General features: G+C 47.9%; 1 protein-coding gene across 1 annotated transcript in view; it reads right to left on the reverse strand.

Annotated features, from left to right (window-relative positions):
• Window positions 1-1,651: 1,651 nt before the first annotated feature.
• The window catches only part of LOC107703131 (hepatic lectin-like), a 1,947-nt gene continuing 1,161 nt past the window's right edge, over window positions 1,652-2,437 (reverse strand). Inside the window, exons 4-5 of the mRNA XM_016505662.1 lie at window positions 2,186-2,298; window positions 1,652-2,033 (exon numbers count right to left, since the gene is read on the reverse strand). Coding sequence (XP_016361148.1) covers window positions 1,877-2,033; window positions 2,186-2,298 — 270 coding nt within the window. The 3' untranslated portion in view covers window positions 1,652-1,876. The remainder of the gene's footprint in view (window positions 2,034-2,185; window positions 2,299-2,437) is intronic.

Consider the following 2,437-nt stretch of genomic DNA (forward strand, 5'->3'; position numbering starts at 1 on the left):
GGCCAATGGAAGAGGTCATCCGCTGCCTGACTGAGCTCTTGGCCTGCCAGCAGCAGTTTACCGAGCGACTGGCCGTCCGACAGGAGTATACTGACCGGGTCGTGGAACAACTGCAGGCCAGCGTGGCGGGGTGCATGCCCCTCCCGGAAGCGCCCGTCAAGGCTCACCAATACCTCGTCCGGTTGACCGAGAACGACGACATCGAGGCTTACCTCCATACGTTTGAGGTTATCGCGGCCCGGGAGGGGTGGGTCCCGGAAGAGTGGGCTCGCATCATCGCCCCCTTCCTCACCGGAGAAGCGCAGCGGGCCTATTATGCCCTGCGGGCACCCCGGAATGAACAGTATGACGAGCTCAAAGCCGAAATCCTAGCCAGGGTGGGCCTGTCTCCCATGGGGGCTGCGCAACAGTTCTATCAATGGACCTATGATGAACGGCAGACGGTGAGAGCGCAAGCTGCGCAACTGGCCCGATTGGCTCACCTGTGGCTTCTCGCCGGGACCCCTACCGCTGACCAGGTAGCGGAGAAAGTCCTCATTGATCGGCTGCTACGGGCGCTACCCCACCCGGTCAGTATGCGAAATCCACAGGACATACACAGTCTGGCGGAAGCGGTCGAGCTGGCGGCGGCGACGAATGCCCGCGAGGCAGTGAGACACCCGCTATGTGCCGGCCCGCACTGTTCGGATTTCAGCGGAGCCCGGGACCTGGGCCATCGAGGTGGGCATTGTGCGAGACCTCCCCGTACCTCTGCTAGAAGCTCCTCCTCGGCCCCAGGACACCAGGCCGTACCGCCCGGAACGGGCCATGGCGAACCCGTTGGGGACCGCCCAGCCCAAGTCCGGCCTACCTGGTGACGGACAGCGAGAGGGAGGGTGAGTGTCAGCCAGCTAATCTTCCGTCTGTCTACCTCGATGTGTTTTCACAGGTCACGACCGGGGGCTCGTTCGGCAGGGAACAACGTGAGGACGACCGCCTGCGAAACTGTTGGGATCAAGTGCGCCACGTTGAGGTAGACAGGCTTCCGGGCCCACACCCCCTCCCTCATTTTGAAATAAGAAATGGTCTGCTGTACTGTGTCGCCCACAGGCGGGGGGAGGAAAAATTCCTCTTGGTCGTGCCTAAAACCAAGACAGAGACAGTCATGGAGCTGGCACATGGCCACCCGATGGCGGGGCACCTCGGGGCCGAAAATACCGTCCAACGCATCAGGGACCGTTTCCACTGGCCCGGAGTAGACTGGTTTTGATTCAAGTAGATTCACTAAAGTCCCCATCCTAACATCTACGCATGCAGCTCGTCTGTCTCACCACCAGAAGTCAGCATCACCTCAAATCTAACCCTGGATTTTGATTAATTACATAACTAATTATGATTGCTTAATAATTAAACTACTGTGTCTTTGCAAGATACATTATAAATTACACTTTAATTTTTTTTTTTCTTAAGTGAGATACTCATGTTATTACTCATATATTAAACCAGTGTGCAAAAGACTTCCCAGTTTATATAACACCAAGACTATTATGCAAACTGGGAAACCTTTTGCACACTGGTTTAAAAGGTAATATATACAGCAATAATAATAATAATAATAATAACAACAACATCTCTTCAATTAAATTGGGCCAAAAATGAGATAAACAAATTATAAATTTTAGTGAAAATTTTACTTTATTGGATGTCTTCATATAACAGGACTGTACACTGGAACACTATAAACAGTGACTTATGAATAGCAAAAGTACATTAAATATGCATCAGTCAGGCAAGTACAGTTTACAAACAAAAAAGAGGACATCTACAAACATCTAACAATGTCAGAAGGAGCATGTCCAGAGCATGATTTTAAGAGAACAGTCTAATGCAAAGTTTCCTACCACATGCCTTTCTCTAGTTTGCGTTCACAAATGTGATACCGTTCACTGCGACAGTCAGCATCATGCATCAGCTTTCGATGCACTGTGTCAGATCCTTTTAAGTGGGCGCAGGACTCAATATCCCAATGAGCAGGTTCATTTTCATCCCAGAAACTGAAAAGAACACAAAACACAATGAATTCAGAAGGAGAAGTACTGATCTGGTTGGTATGTTATGCAGTATCACTTTTATTTTTTCATAACTTTAAAAACAATTACAGACAACCTAAAACACATGCTTATAATGTATGACAATGATTTCTTACTGTGGAGTTGAATGATAATTATCTCCATTAACCCAGGACCACTGTGCCGTTTTGTCCCTCTTGAGACCTATCCAGTAGTCAGGCCTCTTCTGAACAACTCTTGAAATGAACTCCTAAAATAAAGGGGCAGCAATAAACTGAAATTATATACTTGTTTAATTTCTAATTCATTTTGTATCTCTTACGCTGCATTTATTTAATCAAAAATACAGTAAAAACAGTAATATTGTGAAATATTATTACAATATATTA

Source organism: Sinocyclocheilus anshuiensis, unplaced genomic scaffold (genome assembly GCF_001515605.1).
Source record: "Sinocyclocheilus anshuiensis isolate Anshui unplaced genomic scaffold, SAMN03320099.WGS_v1.1 scaffold794, whole genome shotgun sequence".
NCBI classification, from domain to species: Eukaryota; Metazoa; Chordata; class Actinopteri; order Cypriniformes; family Cyprinidae; genus Sinocyclocheilus; species Sinocyclocheilus anshuiensis.